Source organism: Pholis gunnellus (assembly GCF_910591455.1).
Source record: "Pholis gunnellus genome assembly, chromosome: 8".
NCBI lineage: Eukaryota > Metazoa > Chordata > Actinopteri > Perciformes > Pholidae > Pholis > Pholis gunnellus.
Window position 1 is genome coordinate 5,295,964 of NC_136534.1, and position 26,383 is coordinate 5,322,346.

At 42.6% G+C, this 26,383-nt stretch overlaps 1 protein-coding gene across 1 annotated transcript; it reads left to right on the plus strand.

The window, feature by feature from the left end:
* Positions 1-13,827: 13,827 nt before the first annotated feature.
* Positions 13,828-24,304, plus strand: LOC306699367 (dysbindin-A-like). Its single transcript, XM_079163964.1, has 10 exons — positions 13,828-13,967; positions 14,805-14,858; positions 15,464-15,514; positions 15,820-15,880; positions 16,625-16,757; positions 19,602-19,734; positions 20,198-20,220; positions 20,721-20,867; positions 22,420-22,551; positions 22,674-24,304. The coding sequence occupies exons 1-10, from the start codon at positions 13,882-13,884 to the stop codon at positions 22,931-22,933; spliced, it is 1,080 nt and encodes a 359-aa protein (XP_079020090.1). The 5' UTR covers positions 13,828-13,881; the 3' UTR covers positions 22,934-24,304.
* Positions 24,305-26,383: the final 2,079 nt, after the last annotated feature.

Below are 26,383 nucleotides of genomic sequence, written 5' to 3' on the forward strand. Positions count from 1 at the left end.
GTGAAAAACACCTGCGCACCCGGGAACACGCGGGCGCTGCTGAGCCCTCCTGTCACGGCCAGGACGCTGCGGTCGCACGCTCCCACAAGCCTCAGAGGTCAGTACCAGCAACTCTCTACTGTGGAAATTCCTTTAAAATATAATTCCATTTCACTACCCAGTTTTGTCCGTATTAATTACGTTGTACTCTCAAATTTAATTGCTGAGATCTGCGAACACAGTGACAATATCTGACAGGCTAAACACAGTCAGACATTGAGACAGGTTGGAGTCGTTCATCAACATTATCTAAACCAGTGGTTCTCAACATCTCAACTAAATTGATACACATTATGTCACGGACCTCCAACTGGTTGTTGGATATAATGTCATAACACCAGGAAATTAGTGGTCGATACCAATACCAGGGAAATTCCACAACTGTCGATACCCAATTCGACAGCAACATACAGTCCTTTTTTGCAACAACGTTTGCATGTTGTTTTATGCTAATTTATTACTAATCCCCGATGATCTGTCTCACGTTTCTTGCCAAAAAATGCATTTTACAAGATTACATCTGAACACAACATGTTATAATTAACCTTTGCACTACACTTATTTTGACTGAGTAGAGCTTGAACACATCATAATCTAACCTCCATACATTAGCTGTTAGCTCTGTTATTTAGCCAGGCAGGACTTTGCTGGTCACCGCTGCTAACAGCTAACCTAAACTAGCTATCCTGCTGCACTTTTATCCATGTAAGAAAGCTTTAACATTGGTTTCTTGTTTTAGCTGTGACCAGCAGCTCACTATTCATGTCCCACCTGACACAAAGCGTTTCAACGTCGTTTGCATTACAAACTATTTCTAGTGCGTCATTTACTGTTTTTTTTTAGTTTTGTTCGCGGTGCTTTGATTGACATGACATTGTTGACGTAGATCATTTCTCAAAGTAGTGAAACTGCTTCATGGAAGTAACTAAAAGTTCTAACTGTTCTCTGAAGGCTCCCTGGTTAATGGCATCAGCCGGTGTCAGTCCGTCCTGTCCGCGAGCTGGAGCTGGTCCTTACAGACACGCCCTAACCAGCGGCGCCCTGCTGGCATCCACCGCCACAAGGACGACCCTGCCAGCAAGAGGTCAGCTGCTCCAGCGTGCGTTTTTGCATGCCTGTTTGCATGTCTATGCCTGTTTGCCTATAAACAGTTGGAGAAAAGGTGTACTGTGCTGCCCCCCGTAGTACTCGCTCTCAAAGGGCCAGTGTGTAGCATTTCAGGGGGGGTCTATCTGCAGACATTGAATATAATATTTATAACTACGTTTCTACAATAGGCCAGAACGGACAAACCACACACTGGCTCTAGAGAGAGCCTTTCACGTTTTTACGATACCTGAAGGCCACGTCGTTCTCCAACACGCTTGTGAAGCTGCGGTAACGTGAGGTAGAGTGCGGAACCGTGGTTACGCCAGTCGCCGGCTGACTTCCGTTGCTCCTAAAATTGTGTTATTATCGTTATTATGGTAAGGACAGTCTCTGAGCGAGGCGAACGGCACTACCACGGTTTTCCACACAGCGACCCACATTAGCTCAGTCTTGCAAAGGGAGGAGAGGGCAGAGTGTTATTCAGTCGGTTACAATCTGTAACCACCCCGCTAGATGCCACCAAATCCTACGCACTGTCCCTTTTTAAAATCTGATCTGTATTAAATCACGCCATTACAGAGAGCGTCTGTAGCTCCTGTTATGGTTTCATCTGCATGTACTGCCTGTGCTGTGGTGAGACTAAGCCGGGTTGAGAATCAGCAAAGTTTCCCTTTTATCTCTCTCATCTTCCTCCTCCTGTTGAGGGAGGGATGTGCGTGGAGCCACCAATCATATGTAGTGCCGTATCGTTCTAAACTCTAAGCCTGCCCACTTTCTAGTAGTCCAATCAAATGGAAAATATTTGATTTAGATCCCTCTTTTAAATGTACACCCCTCAAATAAAAGTTGCAAAAATAGTTACTCGGCATAGTTACTGAATTATACAGAGAGGTCTTGCTGTTATTTAGCCTCACGTCATTGATATAAATGGGGTGGATAAAATAATAGATACACCTGCATGTGTAACTTGTCTTTGTTTAATTCTCTTCTTACAAATAAGCATTAGAACCTTCATGAAGGATTTATTGCAGGACTGTATTAGTTTTAGATATGTGTACCTGATAACTGGCCGCTGACTGTGTGAACATGTGTGTGTGCGCAGACCACGTCTGCAAGCGCAGAGGAAGTTCGCCCACTCCCCTCCCAGCTCTCTGGGACCAGCAGGTTCGACGACACCGGCACGAAGCAACCACGCCCACAACCTGGCCGTGGTCACCTGTCTGACCCGACGCCGGCCCAAGACCGAGGACTTCTTGTCTTTCCTCTGTCTGAGAGGTGAGCCGCACGGGGAGTGGTCTGAACTGAGTCAGTGCCAGGAGCTCGGCTCCGCTTCATCGTGTAACCGTTACTGTGTGGACAAGAACCGATCAATCGATGAAGAAAGGCCGATGCACCGTTGTGTTTAAATTCATCTCGTATCTCTGGATTGTCAGAGATCCTTTCTCCATGTTTGAAGATCAGCTTCAGTTAATGTGCTTTGAATAAGGCAAAAAAAAACGAGCTGCATGGGAATCCCACAGTTCTTTGTGTTTGCCATACTGTATCTCCTCCGAAATCAACAAAGGCATTTCCTCTTTCACTTCAGGTTCAGCAGCGTTGCCTAGCAACATGGCTTTCTTAGCAAGCGGACGAGCGAAGAAGCCATCTGGTGCTCAGCATCTTACCTCCTGTCTCTCCACCAATCACAGGACTGCAGCTGAGGGAAAGACCATGAGCATATTCAGTAGAACCACAGGTACTCATCCTCTGGCCTGTCTGTGTGTCGGCCTGTGAGGAGCGGCATTGGGTTCAGGGTGGATTTATTTACCTAAAAATGCAAACTTTTATTGTCACACATCGTATTGTACACAGCACACAGTGAAATTAAGCCTCTGCATTTCACCCATCCTAGTATTAGGAGCAGTGGGCAGCTACTATATAGTGCCTGGGGAGCAGTTTTCCCTGGAAGCGAATTGGCACCCACCCAGCTACCAGTTACTGGTTATGAAACAGTTTCAATTTAATACTGTCGCCTCTTTATGACCTACATAATTAAACAAGACCATCAGCGAGAAGATTGCCTATTTCTATATACTTCTTCTTAATGCTTATCATCGGTGCCACCTGGTCAGATTCAGATGAAATCATACAAGTTCACCTGAAACTCCTTCAGCCCTGACTCCAGCGGGGCCTCCATCATCGACCTAGATCCAGCTTCACTGACGCCTTTGTCCTGCAGTCGGAAGCTCCAGCGATAGGAGGAGAGCTCCGCGCCGGCCAGCAGCCGCTCCTCCTCCTCCAGGAGCAGAGCTTTGCCTCGCTGCACCACCGGTCCCCGATGGGAGCCGACACCGACACCGACACCACTCCTGGAGAACCAGGCCGTATTGCTGGGCCCGCTGGAGGGAAGGGAGGCACGGGAGAATCAGAACCAGGACTGCAAGGGGCAGCCTATCAGACCCCTGCTGCAGTAAAATAAGAGGTTTTCTAAAGGAACTCTGGTGCTCATGGAAACAGTATTGCTTTTTTTCCACAGGGACCGCCAAAACGAACGCACATTAAAAATTCCTCGTAACTTTAGATCCAGTCACGTCAGTCTTTGTGAGTGTGGTATATCTTTTAAATACTCTAATGATTGAGGCAACTTTCACTATAAAAAGGTTAATTCATCCAACAAAATGCTTGTCTTATGTTTTGCGCTTTGCTTAGATAAATATATTTCTTTCTGCCTTGTGTCTCTGTCTTGTTGTCCAACAGCGCAGCGAGACTTTAAGTCTCTGAGAGGGAGGCCTGGAGGCTCTGCAGTGGTCAGCGCCTTCTGCCCTTTAACCGCCCGGGCACAGAGGAGGAGGGAGAGGGAGAGGAGAGAGGAGGAGGAGGAGGAGCAGCAGCAGCAGCAGAGGAGGAGGGAGAGGGAGAGGAGAGAGGAGGAGGAGGAGGAGGAGGAGGAGGAGGAGGAGGAGGAGGAGGAGGAGGAGGAGGAGGAGGAGCGGAGGAGGAGGGGGAGGAGGAGGAGGGAGGGGGCGGAGGAGGAGGAGGACAGGAGAGAGGGAGCTGAAAGACACCTCCTGAGACCTCGCCAGCTCTCCCTTCAGGTCAGGAGGACAAACAAGGTCTGATCATCCTTTCTTCCTTAAGATGCGTAAAAGCTTCAGAGGGGAATTTACTGTCTTATGTTGTAGAACAAAACTTGGCTCCAACTGGCTTGATCTTAACTAAGGGGCTGGAATAATCAAAACGTTGAAACTAATAGAATAGATATCCACACACTTAGATCTATGCAGCGTGCTTTCGGTCTAAAGGACCTTAATCTGAGCATACATGGTTCAACTGGAATGGCAAACAAATCACATTCAAATCACTGTATGCCGCAAACCTGTGCACACCGTGATTATTCATCAAAGATCCCCAGATCTATAAGAAAAAACTAAAACATCTCAAAGCAAGAATAGAACGAGGGGCTGTGGAGGGGTATCAGGCAGGGGCCCTCATAAACCATAGGTCCCAAATTCTACATTAAATATTTTGGATTACAGCATAACACTTCAAAACCCTGGTTGAGACCCATCGGCTGAAGTGTATCTCAAGTGTCAATCCAAAAAAGGTCCTTTGTCATATCTTTTTTTCCACATCAACCCCTCTTGGTGGTTCAATATGTTCAATGCCCTGGAATCAAAGAGAGGAGATGAAGGCTGTGAAAAGTCATTTAAGTCACTGGCAGCTGGATCATTAACCTCATTGTGCCTGATGGAACAAAACGCAGTGGCAGGCCGTGCATTTTATACCTGGGCCGTCACTGCTGAAATACCACCGTATAACCACATGATGGCGCCACAGCTAGGGTTATTATTCGTTTCTTGGGCTGTAACTATATAACGTTACGTATTTGTATTAAACCGTTCGATACGAGGCTTACAAACCGAACAAAACGTTTGAATAATACTAGTGCATTTGGAAAACGCAGAAGCTTAAATTGTAGGAAATATAATGTTTTCTGCGCTCACTAGGAGACAACGGTCTGTGTGACCTCTGAACCGGAACAAAAACAGCTGATGCCCCGCAAGTGTTCCGGGAGGCTAGGCTAACTAGCTTAACGGAAAACAACAGCAGTAACATGCATTCTGTTACACACTCGAGGGCCATTCAGATATTAGATGTAAAAAAAACGAACCAGTTGACTTACCAAATGCTGATCACAGCTTCTTTTCTTTGTTGACAAAGAGTTTAATCCCACAGTTAAATCCCAACTCACAAATCCGTTTATCTTCCAGTTTCAGCCATTGAGTGTTAAAAAACAAAGCTAGGTAAAAAAATGAAAAAAAATCTACACCAAGCAAAATGCAAAAAATATAATTTCATTCATATCTTTCAATATGAACTCTCACTACTCGACTAAGCCTCTGCTGTAAGTTTCGTTTCCAAATAGTCACGCGCTCGCCCACTGACCAATCACAGCACAGAATCTCACTGCAGCGCTGCTGCTAATGCTGACGTAGTTGTAGGCCTGCAGGCCGCTCTGGCCGTCAAAGAATGTTAAACTAAAGATCTAATTGGTTGAAGACTATGCCAATCAACAATATCGTCCCCATTCACTTAAACTGCACATGGAGGCACTGGTGAGTCTGCAGGCCTGGGGCCTCTCTTCTTACTAGAGACACAGAGGTGAAATCTGATTGGATAAAAGCTCTACTTAAAACAAGCTGCACTGGAAGCAGAGCAACTGAGGAAGACAGTAGCTGTGCAATGAGAAAATAAGATAATGGGAAACATATTTTAATAAATTATGAAACATGTAGTGTATTTAAGAAAAATTATTAAATTATAAAATAGCTATAACTTTGGGCTATAACTGTTTAGGCCAGCAGAGAAGGCTTTGCAGGCCCTGACGGCCCGTCACTGACAAAACGTTATACTCTCTTCAGCTAGTTTTAACAGCAGACCTTATTTCAGGCATCCAACCAAAAACACATTGTGACTTCAACACAAGGGAACCGGAAACAAAAAATGCTAATTCATTTCCTTGTTTTAGGCCTCAGTGCTGCATCATGCTATCATGACCTCTTTTCGTTGCAGGTTGCAATGGCGACTGGACACTCTGAACAAAGAACCTCCTGCGTCCGGTCAGTTCCTACGTTAAAGCCGAGCACGGGAATGGCCAGCAGACGCTCCCCAAGACCCTGCACAAGGCCTAGCAATACCTGTAAACCGAGGGTCCAGGAAACCAACAGCAAACACCAGCTGCCTCGCAATCAGCACCTTCCCCTCCACCACCCAACGGTCACCGACTACTATCGCAACCCCAAGACCTTCGGCGGTCTCCAGAACTCAGGAAGACATTCAGGCAGGACTCCGCCTTTGAGTAATGGCCCAGTCATCAGGACGCTAAGTGAGAACCCTGGGGTCCTGAGGTCGTCCAGGAGACGGAGAGGCCTCCCACCGGACACCAGCCCCCCCCTTCTGAACGGGCTTCCTTCGGACGGCACTTCGTCAAGGAAGTGCAGGACAGTGAAATGCAATGATGGCGATGTCCCATCGGAGAGTGAGATCCAGCAGAGGGAGGACAACTGTGATAAAGATGTGAGTCACATTGGTGAAATCAACGGTAGCCACAACGACGAACCAAAAGGAGACGCACGTGTCCGTGTTGGAGAGATGAGACCAGAGAGGGGCAGTTGCGTTGGTGAAGACCTACAGGCAGAGGTAAACGTTGGAGAGTTAAGTTTGACCAGTGTCTCTGCTCTGGAGCCCTCTCAAGAAAGGGTCAACCTCGCCGTCATCACCACGAACTGTGACCTCAGCACCGTCAGGGAGGACGCGTGCAGACATGCGCGAGAAAAAAGGCTCCAGAGAAATCCACGCGCTTCATCCACAACCCCTAACACAATTACCAGGACTGCTGATCCCAGGCCTGTTGCCAGAGCTGCTGCTGCTAGGACTACTGTAACTAAAGCTGCTCTCAACTCAGTGACAGCCACACACGTACGCACTGACCCACCAGCCAGTTATTCTGCCAAGCACACTCCTAAGGGTACTAACAAGAACGTTACCAAGTGTATTTCTCCAGCCAGCGGTTACTATATCCATAATTCCAAAGGTGCTGCAAAAGACACTTCCGAGGGGACCATGGGGGAACTGACAGAGGACAGTGCTCCTGTCAGTAGCTGTTCCAGCACTTCCAAGGCCTCTGCAAAGGGCCTAACCCAGACCAAGTCTACTACCTCAGCCATTAAGACCAGGACCAGCCCCAGAACCCTTCTGAAGCGCTAACCAACACCTGAGCTAGGCCAGAAAACGTTCACGAGTTCACTGAATTGAGAATTGATGTCGGAGGCCATTGGCAAGGTATTTTTTAAAAAGCATTGAATACTGTTGATCTTAAGCACGGCCTGATGATGGTTGTTGGCTGGTCGGATAGTGACGCAGTGACTATGTACTGTTCTCTACATTTGTCAATGATTGTTGGATTGTTTTAATTCCATAGGGGTGAAATATATCATTCGAAGACACGTTATGATGGAAGATACCGTTGCTTAATGGACTTTATGGTGAAAAGTCACAGTTTTCAGATACTTCCCTGCTGTATCTGAAATGATAGCTTGATATTTTTGTATAATTCACATGGAAAGGGTACTGTGTGTGTGTTTTTTTTTTTTGTGTGTTTTTTAATCAAAGCACATAGTTTAACTTGAGTCGGTCTGCTGTGCAGTTGTCAGTAGCTTACGTAGAGAAAGCTGTGGTGCACACTGCTATGTGCCAACGCTCTGTGGCCTTTCGTCAGGTCTTTGGTAGTGGGGTCAGAATACAGTCCAGCCTTTTATTTAAACAGGAATGTTCGGGATGGTCTACATCGCTAATTTAAAGGGTTTCTCCCCAGAATACAAGGATAAATTCACATTTATTCAAGTGTCTCCTAAAACAGTAGTGCTCATATGAACAATGGAACAAGTTTAAATCGTTCCAACTGTCCGATTAATTCACACATCAATATATAATTTCATACTGTTGTTTAGTCATGAAAACCAAGATGGCAAACTACACTCCTTTGTGCCCCGACTAAGGCAGCGCAGACCAGATCCACTCCTTCCACTCTTACCTTTCACAATAAAAGTCCTAGACATATAATATTCGCAGGCGTGTATTTTGCATTTTTTTTGTGTCGTTTATTTGTTACCTACTTGAAAAAATGTTTTCAAGTAGGTAACCTGCGAAGAACAAACGTTTTTTTTTAATTTAGCGATTTATATCTTTTATTTCCCCCTTCCACTGAAGCCTGTAATGCCCGTACTCTACGTACCATTAACATGTTTTTGTCTATGCTTCAATAGGGGTAGTAGGGCGATATGAGGGGGGGGTGCCATCCCCCCTCGTTTACCTGCCATCCTCCCTCTCCCTCCCCTCGTTACAGAGAGAGTGCAGGGGCAGAATATGTTAGTCTAGTCTAGTCCGCCTGACTCATTGATCCTTTATCTGACTGAGGTTTGTGCCGGTTAGACTTTATGGCTCTGAAATAGCAAAAATATACACTTAGGAGGAGATGTGTGCCCACACTGGATATCACTGATTCTACTGAAACGTAGTTTGCTCATAAACTGATTTAGGAGAGGTTAAATAGAAGAGTGGTCAAATGTTATGGCTGTATTAAATATAATAAAATGAGTCAATACGTTGGTCAGTATTGCACTTTTTTTTATCAGTGCAGCCAATGTGTGTAGGATTTAAACAAAACAAAAAGTTTATACAAGTGTGTCATTTCATGTTTCATGTGTAAGTTGTGTTTTTTTGGTAAGATGAGTAAACTCTTTCATCCCCAATGGAATATGAACACATGAAAGGACAAGTACTTGTGCAGTGACATCTAAGGCAACTGTAAAAAGAAAAAGTCTGTATAAATGTGAATCTTTTGAATGAGAATTTGCAATAAAATCACTTTGCATATTTATCTGCCGGGTCCATTTAAGTCATTTAAACATAACCCACACATTGCAACAAGAACATACCATCCTGACAAACCTTAACCCATAAAGGAATACTTCTCCCACAACATGACCATTTGTTTAATCATTAATCATGCAGTAGCGGCTGGTCAAGAGGGCGCTAGGGCCCCACCTTGAACCACAACAAATACAATAAAATAATAATAATAAACCATACAAATTGTCAATATTTGTGTTTTTGAAATATGGAATCACCCAGTAATATGTGTAAAATATGATATCTGCGGGGTAAATATATGATTTTCCTGCACGTCCTCTCCGCATGTATACGTCTCAGCTGGCTGGGGTGCTGGCAAAACTTCCCAAAAGAGGCGGGTCTATGAAGCAGTTTAGCCAATTGCTGATTAAAGATATAAATGTGTGACATACTGCTCCTCCAAGACCCGTTTGAGAGGAGAACTTTGGCGGAGAAGCTGCAGTGAAAGAGCTGATCCCAGATCAACCTGACCTCACAATCAGACAGCAGACTAGCAGTACATGAAGCTTCTCTACTAGCTGTACACCAGACAGGTTTGGCTAGCTGAATGCAGTCATGCTAATAATTATTTAACGGGGACAGATCCAGCACGGACAGTTACGGGAGTGAGGGACATGAAGCACCTGTCTGAGAAATGGATATATAGTTATAAATAAATAATTCAGTGTGGCTTTGTGGCACAAAGGCAGTAAAACTGCCTGTGCCAAAGCACACTGACTGTGATCCTGCGGGCTTAATTGTTGGAATGCTTTTAAGCATTCCAAGTATTGTTATCCTGTTTCTCTTTATTGTTGGAATGCTGTTAAGTCTCCCTTGTATCGCTACATCTAATTGGTTACAATCCTCATCTTTGGATAAACTGGATATCACTGACACAGACGTCAGGGGGAGATTTTCAGATTGCACTACAGGTCAGGGGCAAATAATGTACATTTTACTGCACGGGCACTTTTACTTTCTGCACTTAAAGTACATTTTGCTGATAATAACATACTTGACTAAGGTTTTGAATGCAGGTATTTTACTCGTAGTGGATTATTGTTTCATCAGTATGGTATTAGTACGTTTACTGCAGTGAGGATCTGAATACTTTTTCATCCAGTAATTACTTGAGATTGTCTATATGTTTGATAAAAGGCTCCTTCAGCCTTTGACTGCTCTCAGTTGGCAGTATTTGATTATCCTGAGTTATATTTAAGTGCTGCTTTGGAAAGTGATCTTAAAGTACCATTACCTGTGCTTTATGCTGCCCTAAATCAAGTTTTTAACAGCTACTGTGTGTGTGTGTGTGTTTTTTTCAAGTCTTTCTATTTTGTACAAATATTTCATTTATTAAGTTGTATTCATATATACATGTATGTGTAGATTATCATATAGAATAGGAGTTTGAATATGTGTGTGTGAATCTGTGTATGGGCGGATCAGTGTGTATGTATTATTCATAATAAGCAGTAAAATAAATTGTGTGTAATTCTCTCTATTCTTATCATGAGTCCACCTTAATCATGTTCTACAACAATGATATCTATGGTGTACTAATAATACTGTCATATCATTATGAGTGCTTTCAACCATCATGTAGTTCAACCAGCCATCAAGAGGACACGGGAGCAAGTAAAAACTAAGCACACAAACATTCAGAATGGTGAGTCGATACAACATGTGCCATGGTAATGTAATGACACATCCATAAGTTTCTTAAGCGCCAAATAAACTTCATGAACAGCACGGCATGCAGCGGCTTTCCCGATGTTCTCCGCATCACCGACACTGTACAAACATGAACCACTCGCAAAACAGCGCGAGGCTGTGATACAGTCTGTGAGACAGTAGATGGCGTGTGGTGTTCAATGTACGGCTCGAGAAGGTCTTTAAATAAATGATTCCTTGTCGGTAGAATCGATAGCGCTCGTACAGGAAGTCATCATGATGTGATAACGGATCTTGGCGATCTCGAAGAACTCTCTCCCTATAAAACGCTAATCTGACTAATATCGCTTCCTCATCGATGGATCTCTGAGGAAGGGAGCTGACACTTGTTTCCGGGGGAGTGGCAGCTTATCCAGCGGATCTAGCTCAAGCCTGCTCTGGAGCAGGTTCAGGTTTATGGATGTGTTGCTATGGTGATTTTTACAAACTTGCTTCGAGGAACCGAAAAGCCTCACTTATGTAATCTCATCCTGGAAATTATCCGGCTAACTCAGTTAGCCACGTACGAGGAATAGGGCCCTGGACAAGCTGGACAAGCATTTTGTTTTTTTCTCATAAAATAAAATTATGGTTTTCTGACCAGATTCACGAGGGACAACATTGTGCCAGATTATTTTTTTTTATTTTTATTTAACCTTTATTTAACCAAGAGAGTCCCATTGAGATTAAAAATCTCTTTCTCAAGAGAGACCTGGCCAAGACCGGGAGCAGCATCAGAGACACATAGTTACAGACAGACAACACAAAACAAGACAAGTTAAAAGAAAGTAAAAGTTAAGAGAGTAACGTAACCGAGTTAATTTAAAAAAACATTTACATTTTTGGGAACCTGCCTCTATTGCTTTCAATTTTGATTTAAAAGCAGTAAATGGTATCAGTTCTTTCAGTTTTAAGTCCTTTTGCAACATATTCCACGATGAAGGTGCGGAGTACACAAAAGCCCTTTTTCCCAATTCCGTTCTGGCTTTTGGGACAGTGAGCATGAGGAAGTCCTGGGAACGCAAAGAGTGTTGTCCGACACTTCATGATGAGGACACTCAGGTAGTTCGGGAGCAGGCCAAGGATAGATTTATAAATGAAGGTGTGCCAATGACTGAGCCTCCGGGTGGTCAAAGCAGGCCATCCAACCCAAGAGTATAACTCACAGTGGTGAGTCAGAGCTTTGCAATTTGTAATGAACCGCAGTGAAGCATGGTAAGCTGTGTCCAGCATCCGAAGGCAGTTTGTGGAGTCGTGCATATAAAGAAGATCGCCATAGTCCAACACAGTTAGAAAAGTAGCAGCAACTAATCTTTTTTTTACATTAGTTGAAAAGCACAGCTTATTTCGAAAATAAAAACCCAGTTTTAACCTCAACTTTTTCACCAGGTGCTGCACATGTGGCTGAAAAGTGAGGGAGTCATCAATCAAAATACCCAGATATTTATAAGAATTAACAACCTCTATTTCACCTCCTTCAAGAGTGACCACCGAAGGGATATTCTGTGGCCTACTCCGATGGTTTGAAAACAGCATAAGTTTAGTCTTATCTGCATTTAGAACACGTTTCAGTTGAAATAGGGTATTTTGTACAACATTAAAAGCATTTTGCAAAAGATCAATTGCTTGCACAAGAGTTGATGCACAGCAATATATCACGGTATCATCAGCATAAAAGTGATACTTAGCATCCATAACATTTTGGTCTAGGTTATTTATATAGATAGTAAATAGAAGTGGACCTAGCACAGAGCCTTGTGGAACACCTTTACCGATGGTTGCAGGGTCAGAGGATAGACCTTCATATCTGATGCATTGAGACCTATTCTCGAGGTAGCTTGTGAACCAAGCGACCGCTTGCTCCGAGAGCCCTGAGTTGAGGAGCCGTAGCTTTAAAATCTCATGGTCAACTGTGTCAAATGCTTTTGACAGATCAATAAACAGTGATGCACAGTGTTGCTTTTTGTCAAGGGCAACTGAGATGTCATTTACTACTTTCAGTGCAGCTGTAATAGTGCTATGTTTTTTTCTAAAGCCTGACTGATAGGTAGATAAAATGGCATTAGTGTCGAAAAACTCCTTAAGTTGATTGCTCACAAGAGCTTCAAGTATTTTAGCAAGTACAGATAAATTAGATATTGGCCTATAGTTATTTAAAATAGCTGGGTCACCACCTTTAAACAGTGGGCGAACAAAGGCAGATTTCCATGTCATTGGTATTTCGTTATTTTTCATTGTCAAATTAAAAAGATATGCAAGTGGCTCTGCAACAAAATCAGCAGCCAGTTTCAAAAAGTAAGGGTCAATACAGTCAGGCCCTGAAGGTTTCCTTTAATCTAAGCTTTTTAGGGCTTTATGAACTTCCTGCACAGGGAATGGGGTGAAATTAAAAGGCTGACCAGTATAAACTGGAACACCCGTACAGGGTTTCACAGACCTTGGACGGCAAGAGTCAAACAAAGAGCCAGAGGATATGAAGTGTTTGTTAAAACAATTCAATATCTCCATTTTGTCATGAACAGCAACAGAATCCTTCATAATAAAGCAGGTAAAGCTTGTGAGTTCTTGCTCACAGAGAGTGATTTTATGGTTTTCCAAAATCTCCTCGGGTCATTTAAATCATGGGCGGCTTATAGAAAAGGGAAGAAGAAAAAACCGAAAGAGGAGATCCAATCTGTCTGAACCCTGACACTGGACTGTGAGGCACTGACAGAGACAGAGGGGGGCGCTGTTGCGCAGCTAGAACAGATTTCTGCCCTCTCCACAACGTAAAGTGGAAGTTGGCTGGTTTTTCAGCCTGCGTTCAGCCTTTCAGGCAGCTTTTCCACAAGCAGACTTTCTTGGCCTTCGTAAATATATATATATATATATATTTGCGACAGCAGACACAACTCCACCACATATCGTCTACATTACAACATATCGCACACGCTGTCAGATATCAACTGTGTGGGAGTCACCAGGCTCGAAAGAGGAAAGGAGGGGCTGCCTGGGAGACCGAATTCAGGACAAAAGACCTGTATACCAGCGCAAATAGCTTACTGACGTTAGCTGGCCAGTGCACCAGTAGTGTTGACAGCCAGTTAAAGCCAAAGCTCACGTTACTGTTTTTAGATGTTAAAGAAACCGGAACTGAGAGGCATCATGTTTGAAAACTTCAGAGAAAGACTTCACATGGTCCAGCAGGATTTCACTACGGGGTTGGTCTGCATTCCGACATAACGTTAACCTCTTTAGCTAGCTGTGACGACCTCCCACTCATTAGCATGTATGATATATGAGATGTGTGTGGTAGCCCTCGTCGCAGAGCACAAAATGTACACTTAATGATGACACAATTGAGCTGTGATTAGCACCTATGTTGGCTAACGTTATAACGTTAGTGTGCTGCTAGTTAGTTACATTTACTGAGAATGTCATTTGCAGCGTAACTCCGTTGAGTTTGTTATCGTCCTAGCTAGCTCGGTCCTAGCTGTTTCTGGATATTGCTCTCAGCTGACCATCATGTGACGACTTACTTTCTACTCACCACATCCGTACTGCAATAAAAGTACCAATAATGACGAATTAATATCAATAACTAATTGGCCTATGGAGTTACCACTATCCAAATTTCAACAATGTGAATTCTAAAAGCCCACTTTCTACAATATACTGAAATGGAGCTCCTAGAAAGTGTCCTTTTCAAAAGCTGCCCTGTATCCTTTTTATCCGTGTTGGCTTGTCGGCACATTCAACCTCAGCTGCTCCTGGTGTCACTGGCTACTTCTGTGTCTATACTGTATATCAAGTGTCCTTGAGCAACACACTGAACCCCAGTTCCTGGTTAGTCCAGTACCTTGCATGCTATCTTGGTCCCGTCTGTGTGGACAAAGTTGAATGAGCATCACATACTGTGAAACACGTTTGGTAAAAGTGCTATACAAATGTAGCCTATGTTGCTATATACTATGTTTTTAACTTGGTGTGCAAAGGCAACTTTGCTCTACATCCTCGTTGAACTTTTCTCTGTGTCTCTCCAACGTTCCTCCGTCCAGCTTCAAGACCCTTGGAGACAAATCCAGAGACACCAAAATCAGGAGGAAGCCCCGGTGAGCAGCAGATAACCTGCGCGTGCGTGTGTGTGTGTGTGTGTGTGTTAACTGTGATTTAACGGTCTTACTATCGAGGTCAAACATTCTTCTACACTGCTCTGCCAACCTTTAGAGCAAAACTGACAATTAAGCTTTCAGTCACACCATTTCAGTCACACCACATCATTTCTGGAGTCAGGTGGCATGACAGGGAGATCGGCATTATTATACTTGTAATCATATGTTGTTTTTGGGGGGTTGTGACTTATTATAGGTGTGGCCAGGTCATTTTTTGCTGAGGTTTAATCCTGTAGGAGAGTGTAGGCCTGGAAATTATAAAAAATGTGAACCAATGTGAGGCTCTACAGAAAACATAATGCGTGTGAATGTGAGATAGTCATAGGTCTCAACCCCTGTTTGTGTGTGGGGTGGGCTGCATTTACACTGACCTGCTAAATATGTTAACTGTCAGTGACTTCACCTATAAAAGATTTTCATTGGGAAACTTTGACTTTGTTTCTTCTGCATATGGTCTGTGATGAAAGATGTTTCAGTCTCTGAATAGTATGAATGCTCACATTATTCAATCGTTAGTCAACATTGTGTGATTCTCTGTTGTTCAGGTTTGAAGAAAGCCTTCCTCATTTCAGCGTTGGACTGGACCTCCTCAGCAGGTCTACACACACACACACGCATCACTGTTCTTCTGTCTTTGTGAGGACACTGACATAATATATTCCTTAGCCCCTTACCTTAACCATCACAACTAAATGTTTAACCCTAACCTAAACCTAGTTATAACCCAAACCTTAAAGCCAAGTCTGAATCCTCAAACTGGTAAAAATGTCCTCACTCTGTCGATAAAAACTTGTTACGGTCCTCACTATGTAGCAAGTACAAGAACACACACACAGTCAATTTCCAAAAGTGTTTATGTATATGGAGGGTGTGTTTATGTGTATACGATGTGGTTCTTCAGGTATGAGGAAAGCTGGTTTCTGCTCCATAAAAGAACCAAAGACTGTGCTCAGACTGCAGAGGTAGGACCAGCACACTCTGTTCACTTCTTTAGACACCATTCATGATTCACAATGTATAAGGAAGTGTCTTCTGGGGACGGTGGTGTGTTAATGGAGCTGGAATATCAGATAAAAACGGACACATGGTTCACAGAATACTGTCAGACACCAGTGTTTGCTCGCCATAGAAACCTGGTTTTATACTCAAATATCTTAATATTTTAGAGAAAAGCTCGTCCGCACAAGTTTTTAACACAGTGAGCTAGCGCTGAAAGGATTAATTTATGGGTCAATCTACGGACATTTTATTATCTCTCTCTTATTCCAAAACAAGACATGTGAAGACGTAACCGTGGACCTTGAGGCTCTTTACCTACATTTAATGGACCAAATGATTTATCGATTAATTAAGAGAAAGTAAGCAGCCGTTAAAAGTGAAAATAATCAATATCTGCTTTTATCTTCTGCCCTGATTAAACGATAGCATTGGAAAATATTGGTATCTTTAAGCAGACTTTCACACACAGAGGAGATAGCAGTTGCTAACATCAGTGACTTAATTGGAGACTTTGGCGTTTGTCAACCTGGACCCTATCTTCCCTTGTTTTTGTGTCTAAGTGATAAATGACGACAGCATTTTTTGACATTGGTCCACTCAAAGTGTGTGTGTGTGTGTGTGTGTGTGTGTGTGTGTGTGTGTGTGTGTGTGTGTGTGTGTGTGTGTGTGTGTGCGTGTGCGTGTGCGTGTGCGTGTGTGTGTGTTAGGCAGTAGATGGGGACATAGTGATGCTCTCAGCACACTGGGAGAAAAGAAGAACAGCTCTGACTCAACTACAGGAACAGCTGCAAAGCTTGCCGGCCTTCATCAGTGAACTAGACGCCATCACTGCTAACATAGGTATGGAGTCTGTTTCAGTCCCGTCTTATAAAGCCAGTCCACAACAACAACAACAACAACAGATGGTGCCATATTGTCAAACAGTGGACCTCAATATGTGCCGCTTCTGTATAGTTTTACTCACTCTTCACAGTATTCAGATCCTGTACTTGGATAGATATGTACATTTTCTTTATTACAAAGTTTCACTTTTCACAGTGACACGTTTTGTTTCATGCAACAAAGCCAAAGTAATTGTGAATCAACCAACAGTCTTTAGCTTAACAAGGTTGCTAATGCTACCTACCTCGCGGGCTAGCTAGCCTAGGCTTAAATTATCACTCGGCATCAAAGTGAAGAGCCAGTGTTAGCAGTGTTAGCTAGCTGCTGTTGGCTTGAGCGACCACAGAGAAAGACTCTAGGTGCTTTTTATTATGCTAACTTGTGCTTCCTCGCATCCTCTTTCCTACAATGACCTGGAAATGATTCCCCCTCAACCTTCATGCAGGTTCCTCCAATCCCTCCAATGCACCTCGAGGAGAGAGGAGGCTTCTCTCTCAGTTAACTTTGTCGTTGACTTCTCTGTTAGCTCAGAGTGAGGAAACGCAGGTGAATATTTTGCGGAAGTCTTTAATCAAGTGGCGGGATGTATAAATGCAGTGCGTCAAAAGAAACGGCCGTTGTTTAACACCGACTCTATGGAACCAGGTATTTCAACCCCTCCCTCTCTTCGCTCACGTTTCATTGGGAGAAACTAAGAAGAGGCGTTAGCATAAAGAAAAGCACTTTGATGATAAACCAAGCTCACATTCCCGCCTGGGCCCCGTTCCTCGTACCTGGCTAACTGAGTTAGCCAGATAATTTTCAGGATAAGATTACATAAATCAGGCTTTTCGGTTCCACAAAGCAAGTTTGGCAAAATCACCATAGCAACACATCCATAAACTTGAACCTGCTCCAGCGCAGGCTAACTTAAGTTAGCTGGATAAGCTGCCACTCCCCTGGAAAAAAATGGCAGCTCCCTTCCTCAGAGATCCCATTGATGAAGGAGCGATATTAGTCAGATTAGCGTTTTATAGGGAGAGAGTTCTTCGAGATCGCCAAGATCCATTATCACATCATGATGACTTCCTGTGCGAGCGCTATCGATTCTGCCAACAAGGAATCATTTAAAGACCTTCTCGAGCCAGACATTGAACACCACACGCTGCAGCCGAGCATTGATTGTCTCACAGACTGGATGCAGCCTCGCGCTGTTTTGCGAGTGGTTCATGTTTGTACAGTGTCAGTGATGCGGAGAACATCGGGAAAGCCGCTGCATGCCGTGTTGTTCATAAAGTTTATTTGGCGCTTAAGAAACTTATGGATGTGTTCATTACATTACCATGGCACATGTTGTATTGACTCACCATTCTGAGTAATGTGTGTGTGCTTAGTGTTTACTTGCTCCCGTGTCCTCTTGATGGCTGGTTGAACTACATGATGGTTGAAAGCACTCATAATGATATGACAGTATTATTAGTACACCATAGATATCATTGTTGTAGAACATGATTAAGTTGGACTCATGATAAGAATAGAGAGAATCACACACAATTTATTTTCACTGCTTATTATGAATAATACTTACATACTGATCCGCCCATACACAGATTCACACACACATATTCAAACTCCTAGTTCTATATGGTAATCTACACATACATGTATATACACATATATAGTACATGATACATAAGTGCATACAGTACATATATCCTCATAAGTATCTATTAATTAGTATCACTTAGATACTCTTTGGGCTTGTTTTTATCTACTTATTCTGAAAGAGTTGAGATCATTATTTTCGCTATAGATCTCATTGGATGATGCATTCCATTAAGCCTACTGCCAGCAGGCACATTTAAAGAATTATCATCTGATTGATTGGGGTGATGAGGCACTTAAAATTAACCTATACATTTTCCCAACACTTGCGCATTTAACTTGCCATGCTTCTTGTCCCTCGCAGAGTTAGATTTCGCCATGATTGTGGTCTTGAATTCCTCGTATGCGTTCATGATCATCTCCTGCTCGTCAGCGGAGAAAAAATAGGCTCTTTCTTTGAGTTTATTTGCCGTTGTACTGTTAGAAAATCATGGTTTCGGTGATCGACCCTTCCCCCTTTTGAAGTAGGATTATTATCCTGATTACTGAAGTCTGGTTCGAATTAACGAGATTGTTTGAGCGCGGATCAGCCTTTGAGAAACCGAGATAGCCTGACTTCAATCATCGGGTTAATTTAAGCTGGCTAAAATTACATTTGATCGACTTAGTTGAACCACGTATGAGGAACGGGGCCCTGGTCACCGAGGACCTGGCAGCGCCGTTGTTAAAGACCGAGAAACACCACGCTGTCCCCATTTGGAGTCGGTGGGTGGAGCTTGTTCAGAACATGTTCAAGCTCCACCCAATCCCAAGCTCCACCCAATCGGAGTAGACTGGGCTTTTTTGGGAGCTGTGCCTTAAAGAGACAGGGACCGTGTGTCGGGGTAATCTCGGTCTGAACTAGTTCGTCCGACCATGTCAATCCAAAATGTTTAGTTCAGACAGCAGTTTTGTTAAGAATGGGCGGAAAAAAAGAGAACTGAGCACAGCTGACCAATCACAGCGTGAGGTGGGTGTGAATGATGGATGGTCTGTTAAAGAGAACTACAGAGGTTATATCATGCTGACTGTGGATGATTTTTCTTTCCTGTTCTATTATTTAATACACTTCTACACTAAATTACACATATTTTTAGACGATTGTGTAAAACTTAATGTGAACACGGAGGATGAAATGTTTGACTTTGTTGTGCTAAATATGATTGTGTGTGTCTGCAGCTCATTTGGAAGGTGACTTTGAGGAGATGGAGAGCAGACTGGTCTACCTGGAGACTCTGTGTTGTCAGTGTGAACAACAGACGGTCAAACAACATCACATCAACCAACTAGAAGTTTATAAGAAAAAGAAGAGGTAGGAGACGCGCATGGATTTTTTTACGTATGAGAGGAGCTCGTTATTGACCCTCGACGCTTTCTGAGTACCAACTGAATTGTTTTTACACCCATTGTCAAAAACTGTGTGCTGCTTAAAGTTAGCTCGATTGCTTTGTCAGATTTATTATCTATAATGAATGTTATGATGAGGTAATTGTGTACTGTTGTCCAGCATATTGGTTTTTGACCTATTTTTTTTTTTTTTAAATGCTAAAAAATAGAAAGATCTGTGACTTGAACTGAACATGGCATTGGCACTGATTTTAGGAAAAAGTTAAAACCCTAAACACTTGTCCCCTTTAGTTTGTATCTGTGTACTATATATCAGTGAACCAGAGTGAATACTCGTCATAAGAGATGAATAAAAATGACATGACTAAAAAAACAATGGAGAAGCTGTATCTTTAGAATAACATAATGCTAACTCTGTCTTGTAACAGGAGGGAGATGGAGGTGCTGGAAGGTGAGCTGCTGTTGTCACATTACTGCACAATATTGGCTCCTTTACTACCTCATTACAATGCTGTGAATTATTTGCCTCTTTTGTAATGTCTCAATTTCTGCGACAATTGGCGGTATGGGATATATAAACAAAATTAGACAAAACACGGTTGAACACATTACTTTTTTATTTTTTACAATCCTTTCATTTGGGAACAAAGTTACCCAACAACACCCACATCACCCATGTGACAGACATGTTTCCCCTGTAGCTATTATCAGTAGAATCAATAGGTTGACTGCTTGATGAAGTGTGTTGGTGTGATATACCCATGAGAAGCCTTAACTTTCTAAATGACGGTGAACCTGTTGATCATGTGAAATACCAACAGCAGACACACTAACTGACCAACACTGCTGATAGTAGTGTGACGTAAAGAATCTTGATTTTCTTTTTCACCTACAATGGCCCCTTAAATGCCACCGTACGATAGAGATTAGAGGATATTCTTCTGTTTGTAGTGGAACTGAATTCTGAGCATGCTCAGAAGGTGGCAGAGCTGGAGCAGGCCATGCAGCAGAAACTGAAGGAGCGACAGAAAGTCTACGAGGAGGCCTTCAACCAGGACGTGCAGCAGTACCTGTCCACTGGATTCCTACAGCACAGAGGTAAGGCTCTCTGTAGCTTTTACTTCCTGTTGTTATTAGACGATGAAACCATCAGTGGAAATAGAGACTTTTAAGGCAAATTAAAGTTACAAGGATACGCTAACCAGTTCCACACTTGTGTTTATACATTTGAAAATGCATTGAATCACACTAAATTGGTGCTTTAAAAAAACAGCAGTCTTGTGTCATAGTCAAGGGTTGGCACCTTAAAACTCGACTAAAGTAAAAGTACTTTGAGTCGTAAAATTACAAATATTGGCCCCTATTCTTTTTTTCTCCGCACTTCTATTAGATGTGAATATGAGCGACATCAGTTCAGGTAAGGAAGTGAACATACATCTGTATCTATGGTCAGTTTTTGTGGTCATCATGTCATCATTAGATCATCTGCTGCATATACACCAAGACAATATTCCCAGTCCGTATCTCTCTGTGAATATAACATCACTATTGTACTCTCTTAAAAAACCCACTAAAGACATGTTTTAAATGACATTCTTTTGCTTTTTGTCTATTGTATTATATTATTAGTGGGCAAATACATCGGATGTGCATGCACAATGTTAATTCTGTCAAAAAGTAAAGTAGATCTATAATCTTTTTTTTATCAAGAAAATCCTGAATGAGTTTGATCTCTAAATGAAACATTTCCCATCGACAGTTTGACGCAGATTAAATACAGTTTCTAATTTAGTTGCACGTTCCTTCAGCTACTAGATATAGTCAACAGTTAGTCTCAGTTATTATGTAATCATTGTAGCTGTGTGACACTGCGACCTAATAGCCGAGTAGTTGGGGCGCAAATGCCCTGAGCAGCGGGTCTCAGGTTCAGACTGTTTGCTGCATATCACTCCCCTACTGTCTTTCCCCACACGTCTGTCTCAACTATCACTATCAAATATAGGATTTAGATGCACAAGAAACAATCTTAGAATAATCATTAAAAGTCTTATATGTCATACCCATTATATTGATCTGGTTAATATTAGGATAATACATCTAAGCATTTGATAATATTCATGCAGAATTCAACATATCATAAACTGCTTCCTTGAGTTTTTGATTGTGAGTCATAAAGTCAGCCTGTAGGCTCATTCTCGCCGACTACATTACGCTGCCTTTATTTTGCTTTTCTCCAAAGCGACTTACAATAAGTGCGTTCAACCATGTGGATAAAACCCCCAAAGATTTGACGAGTTTTTTTATTTTTATTTTTTACTAGCCAGGGTGCATTCTGAACAGATGGTTCAGTCTAAAGATGTGTAGAGTTTCTGCTTTCCGTATGTCAACGGGGAGCTCCTTCTACCTTTGTGGAGCCAGGACAGAGAACAGCCGGGCTGGGTGCTGAGGAGAGGGGTGGTGTGGGAGAACTTGGGGAGGTTGAAGTGTGCGAACGTGCACTTTAGTGTTCCAATGTGGGTATCCGTGTTTGTCATCTGCTATGACTATTATTGACCTGAAGAAAAGTTCAGTTGTATGTAAAGCTTAAATAAGATGTGTGTGTGTGTGTGTGTGTGTGTGTGTGTGTGTGTGTGTGTGTGTGTGTTTGCAGAGCCAACAGGAGCTGATGTGCGTGTTCTGGATCAGATGACAGTTACTAACATATCGGACCAGGAGGCTCTGGATGACTTCCTCAACTCCACTAATGATGATGACATCAGCACAGGATCATCACTGACCTCAGGTAACCCCGACTCATGCAGCTGTAGGGATGGATATTGTTTGGGTTTTATTAATACCACTAGTATTATCGAAGAGAGTCAAGGTTTAGTTACTCAGTGAAATAAGAGTTGTCTTCTCCAACAGGTCCAGACCTCGAGTCCTGCTCCTCTGAATCTTCGAGAAGCCAATCAACCCGAGCCCCTCCCACAACCAGCCAAGCATCCAACCAGGACACTGAGTGGGAGCAGGACAAGGAAGCGGCCAGTGAGGAGAGTGATGAGCCTCTGGTGCAGTCGGACGAAGAGGAGGTCCAGCCGGACATGTCGTTGGTCGGCTTACAGGGCGTTGGTGCAAGAAGGGGCTCCGACGAGAGCGACCCTACAGGGGACCTGTCCTCCGGGTAACCTAGCAACCAGGCCCTTGAATACTGGGTAAACACTAACTGCCGTTACCCCTCTGGTGCCCTCTTGATTTGACTTGACACGGCTCCCATCTCCAGCCAACATGAGCAGCACTTCACTGCTCCTTTCCTCTGAGGTTTCAAATGAAAACGTGCCCTCTAACACAAATGCTGTGTTGAGATGTTAGGGACAGTTGTGCTGAGCTGTCACTCAGTAATGCTCACTAACTGAGACATCGTCCAATCACTGTTTACTCAAAGAAATTGATACAAAAAAATAGAGATGTACCGATACCATTTTTTCCTTTTCGATTCTGATACCTGAACCTACGTGTCAGTCGATACCGAGTACTGCTCAGATACCAGTGCGTAAATATCCAAAAAAGTGAAACAGCTCATAATTCCCTCTCAAATACATATTTGATATTGCTGTGAAAACATCTCCTACAAACAACTGTCTTTATTCAATTTCTAGTCAAAAACTACATTTTACAAGACTACATTTGAACACATCATACTTACGTTATTACATTTGCCCAAATCTAATTTCTGAATAGAGCTTGAACGCATCATGATGTTACTCAATGCAACCTCCGATCAGCTAACGTGTATTAGCTCTCCTCCTGCCGAGTTCAACACAGATTTATTGTTCACAATGTAGCATTATCAGAGAAAACATAGAGCGCACTAGAGTGTTTAACCAAAGGTGTGAAGTACTAGTTTGCACTTGTGCAGTACTGATAAGGATGTACACATCTGTAGCGATTGACATGTGTTGTTGTTTCTCTGTAGCTTGAATGAGCTGATAACGGGTCATCTGATCGGTGCATAGTGTTACGTAAACACCAGTACCTGATCCAACATTATAGGCTCTATAGGAGGCATTTCTGAGACTGGTATTAAAATTGAACATGACAGTTGTCACAGTGTCGAGATGTTATTTGAGTTGTCGAAGGCCTCAATCTGGCTGTATAACACCACAGTATTCACATGTACAGTAACCTCTCATCTGTTTTAGGTTCAGGCCAATCTGTGAGAAATTCTGTATATAGGAAGTGACCTTAATAAACTGTTAAAGTCGTCAAGACATAGATTTGTTTTGTATTTCCCTTTGTGCTCACTAATATGCAAGAATTAGCTGGTACAGCGACCATCCTGTAGATGGAACAGCTGCTGCCACTGTCCACCGTTTGTTAGCAGCAGGCATCGATCTCACAATAAAGTTCTGTAAACTACAAGTGTGGCTGAAGTTTTGTCCTCTTTAGACTTTTTTCTTTTGTGCCTGACTTGATCTAATGGTCATGGCTGGTGGTATTTATGCAAAAACCAACAATAAATGTTCCTACTATCAAGCATTGTCTGTGCAAGAGTTGTTTTCAGGGTTACTCTGGTATCTAAAGGTTTCTGCATAACTGTTCATAATACTGTGAGACAGGGTTTTGAAATTCTTGAAAGTTATGGTGATATCCATATGCAAGTCAGACACAAACACATTGTTGGTTTTGGTCTTTTCATGGGATTTGTGTGCTCTAAGAAAAATACAGGAAATCACCGGAGTGATCCTTCAACATCTATGTATTAGATTTTGTTCAAACACGACTGTTTTTGTCTGACAATCAGATGAACAACTTATTATTCCACATATTGTGCTGTTGCTTTACTGAAGGCAGAGCGTAGACTGTAAAAGTGTTCACCCTCTCTACCACTAGATGGCAGTATACGTGTGTTTAAACCATAGATGTATTCATATATACCTGTGCCTTTGTTAATTATCTAGGTTATTGATACAGATGTATTTATTGCTGATTATTTCATCTGATATTTGGTGTTTAGGGTTAATTTACAACCTAGTAGTACACATGTATTTACTTGTTGTTTTCATGGCATGGAAGAGTGAGCATGTGTAGTTCATGAAGCAATAAATAATGACAATTGAAAAATAAAGAGACGTTTGGTTCAATCGTATTAAATACTAAGCATAATTTACCTGTCCTTCACTCTGGAAGACACATTCAGGGAGATGGACGAGTTCCAGGAAGACCCACCTCTCTTCTTGGAGGAGAACAGCTGGGAGGGGGAGGACTCAGAGTTCACTGACCCTGCTCAACCATGAACACTTCAAGGTCTGCAGAGCCTCAGTTTAGTCACTGATTCATTTATTACAGGGCCAAGCACAGAAGCAAAGTAACAGATAGCAGGCGTTCTTGTTTCTGTCTTGTTTTATATTTTATGTCTATGGCAGCTAATAAAAGCAAATGTCAAGAAATGTAGGTTCACATTTTCAGTTCTATAAAACAGTCGAAACTTGATGGTAAAAATGCAAAAAGAGGAAGTAAACAGTCTATCTGTTCTGCCCCCACATTTCTGTGTTGTAGAATGTCATTGCATTTTCATGCTCGTATTTATCCCTCCTCTCTTCCCGTAGTTAGTGCCAAGTTTTTTAATTCTAATGAGAGGACACACTGCACATGCTGCACTAACGTTTCACTTTCTGTTTGGTAGCCTTGAGAGACCTTAGTCTGTAAGTATTTCTCTATGAAGCATGAGAAGATCTATTCTATTATATTTGCTATAGCATTTGTGTTGTATTAAATGCTAATCGTGGTTAGCATTTCTCCATTAGCTCCATTGTTAGAATTAGCTTAGAAGCTAGCTAGTCAGACATGTTACATGATGGCTATATGCTGGATTGTTGTTTCGTATTCATGTATGTGTAAATGGACCGTTTGTAAGGCCATATTTCATATCGTGATTCAATAACACTGCAGATCATAAATACAGCTCAGCATAGTTTAACAAGCTAATATGGGGGAACATAAAGAAGAAAATCCTCGATGAATCGGATAAAAACACAAAAAACAAAAAAGTATTAATTTCCAACCCTTTATTCAAAAACAGAACTGTGCAAATTCACAGTGCAAAAAATCTTCAGAAAGTGCACAAACAGGTTGCTCGAACATCTCAAAAAATAAATGGACTAATATTGATGCAGCCCCGGACATCTAAGGACATCACAGACCTGTAATTGCTCACTCTCGTGTGGCTGAACGCCACTCGTCCCTCTAAGAAGCTGGACACCGACCGCACGGGGCCGCGTAACTAGTTAGCATGCCGGAGTCTCGTTCGTTATCGGAATTAACCAGACAAATCGCTCCACCAACTAAGAACGATCATGCATCACCACCCACAGAATCGAGAAAGAGCTATCAATCTGTCAATCCTTTCCGTGTCCGGGCCGGGTGAGGTTTCCCCCGGCCATCCCTCTTAATCATGGCCCCAGTTCAGAGAAAAATCCACAAAATAGAACCGGAGTCCTATTCCATTATTCCTAGGACCTATTCAGGCGACCGGGCCTGCTTTGAACACTCAAACATCTGCGCGACTTATTGAGTGGCGTAATAATCGCGTGACGCAACGAATCGATAATGAAATTTGTTACTAACTCTTTTAATAA

What these genes read in the sequence shown, in the direction of transcription:
- LOC306699367 (XM_079163964.1), top strand. Translation starts at nt 13,882, where the DNA reads ATGTTAAAGAAACCGGAACTGAGAGGCATCATGTTTGAAAACTTCAGA. An exon ending in ACTGTGCTCAGACTGCAGAG is followed by an intron (nt 15,881 to 16,624) that starts GTAGGACCAGCA and finishes TGTGTGTGTTAG; the next exon opens with GCAGTAGATGGGGACATAGT. An exon ending in TGGATTCCTACAGCACAGAG is followed by an intron (nt 20,868 to 22,419) that starts GTAAGGCTCTCT and finishes GTGTGTTTGCAG; the next exon opens with AGCCAACAGGAGCTGATGTG.